This window comes from Prionailurus bengalensis, chromosome X (assembly GCF_016509475.1).
Source record: "Prionailurus bengalensis isolate Pbe53 chromosome X, Fcat_Pben_1.1_paternal_pri, whole genome shotgun sequence".
NCBI classification, from domain to species: domain Eukaryota; kingdom Metazoa; phylum Chordata; class Mammalia; order Carnivora; family Felidae; genus Prionailurus; species Prionailurus bengalensis.
Genome location: NC_057361.1, coordinates 104,889,665 through 104,890,683, shown reverse-complemented (window position 1 = coordinate 104,890,683; position 1,019 = coordinate 104,889,665). Strand labels below are relative to the sequence as shown.

General features: G+C 41.4%; 1 protein-coding gene across 1 annotated transcript; it reads right to left on the bottom strand.

The window, feature by feature from the left end:
• Positions 1-301: 301 nt before the first annotated feature.
• LOC122477692 (cytochrome c oxidase assembly factor 1 homolog) lies at positions 302-655 on the bottom strand. Its single transcript, XM_043570998.1, has one exon. It carries the CDS (start codon positions 653-655, stop codon positions 302-304), a length of 354 nt encoding a protein of 117 aa, XP_043426933.1.
• Between the last annotated feature and the right edge of the window lie 364 nt (positions 656-1,019).

Sequence of the window (1,019 nt, the reverse complement as noted above, 5' to 3'; positions counted from 1 at the left end):
TTTTATTCTGTGTTCTGCTTTTACACAGTGAGTTCTCAAATAAATACCTATAAATTCATAGTAAAACTTTCTGATTAAATAAAAACCCCACAATAGTGTGGCCAAATTAGAATTATACCAAAATTACCATATGCCAGCACATATAATCATCCCTTCTGGCTGAAAAACTGGCTTATAGCCATGGAGGGTACATTGTGATGAGGAAAGGGCATGCTTGGAGAATGCTGAGTCTTTTTGATCACCTTTACTCTGTTTCTATATCATCACCACTGTCCGTACTGAACTTGAACACAGGAATCTGCTAACCATCCTTAAGATTTAAGAAGACATCCTGAGGGTGCCATCTCTGAAAGGGAGCATCTCTGGATGAGCTGACATAGAGATGGCCCTCTAACTTGAATCCAGAGACAGGAATCTTCAACTGGGTACTGGCAATATCCACAAAGTTGTACTTGTCAGTGAGGTGTAGATAGTGGATGTTGAGAGGAGTGCACAGAGCTTCCAGGGACTCAGGGTGGCTGTGCAGCTGCTCCAATACCAGCTCGTAATAGGAAGCCCTGGAAAAAGCTTTTTGTATAAGGTAATATGTAAGGGCACAGCTCCCACTGACCACTACACTGGAAAAAAGGACCCGTTTCCCCAGAGGCAATGGCATTCTGCCTCCTGGAGACTTTGCCATTTCATAGTACAGCTTTCTTGAAAATCATCAAAGGAAAGTTGTTCTGTCAGTGATATAAGCACATGCAACAGAGAACATGTACTTTCCTTCTGGAGGTGGGAGAGTGGGTGGGAAAAGCCCACAGGCCTGCCTGCCCTTCTGGTTTCTTTTTAATATGAAATTTTGATGAGTCTTCAAGTATTATTTTTAAAGTAGTGATTCCAGTATTACCTGAACTGGAAACCCTTTAATTTTGGCAGAGTTCCTTTCTGACCTAAGACCATACCCCTCTCCAGATTTGAAAGTAACTTGTTGCCTTATCTCCTTCCAGTTGTTATCATGTATTAATTATGGATTTTGT

What these genes read in the sequence shown, in the direction of transcription:
- LOC122477692 (XM_043570998.1), bottom strand. Translation starts at nt 655, where the DNA reads ATGCCATTGCCTCTGGGGAAACGGGTCCTTTTTTCCAGTGTAGTGGTC.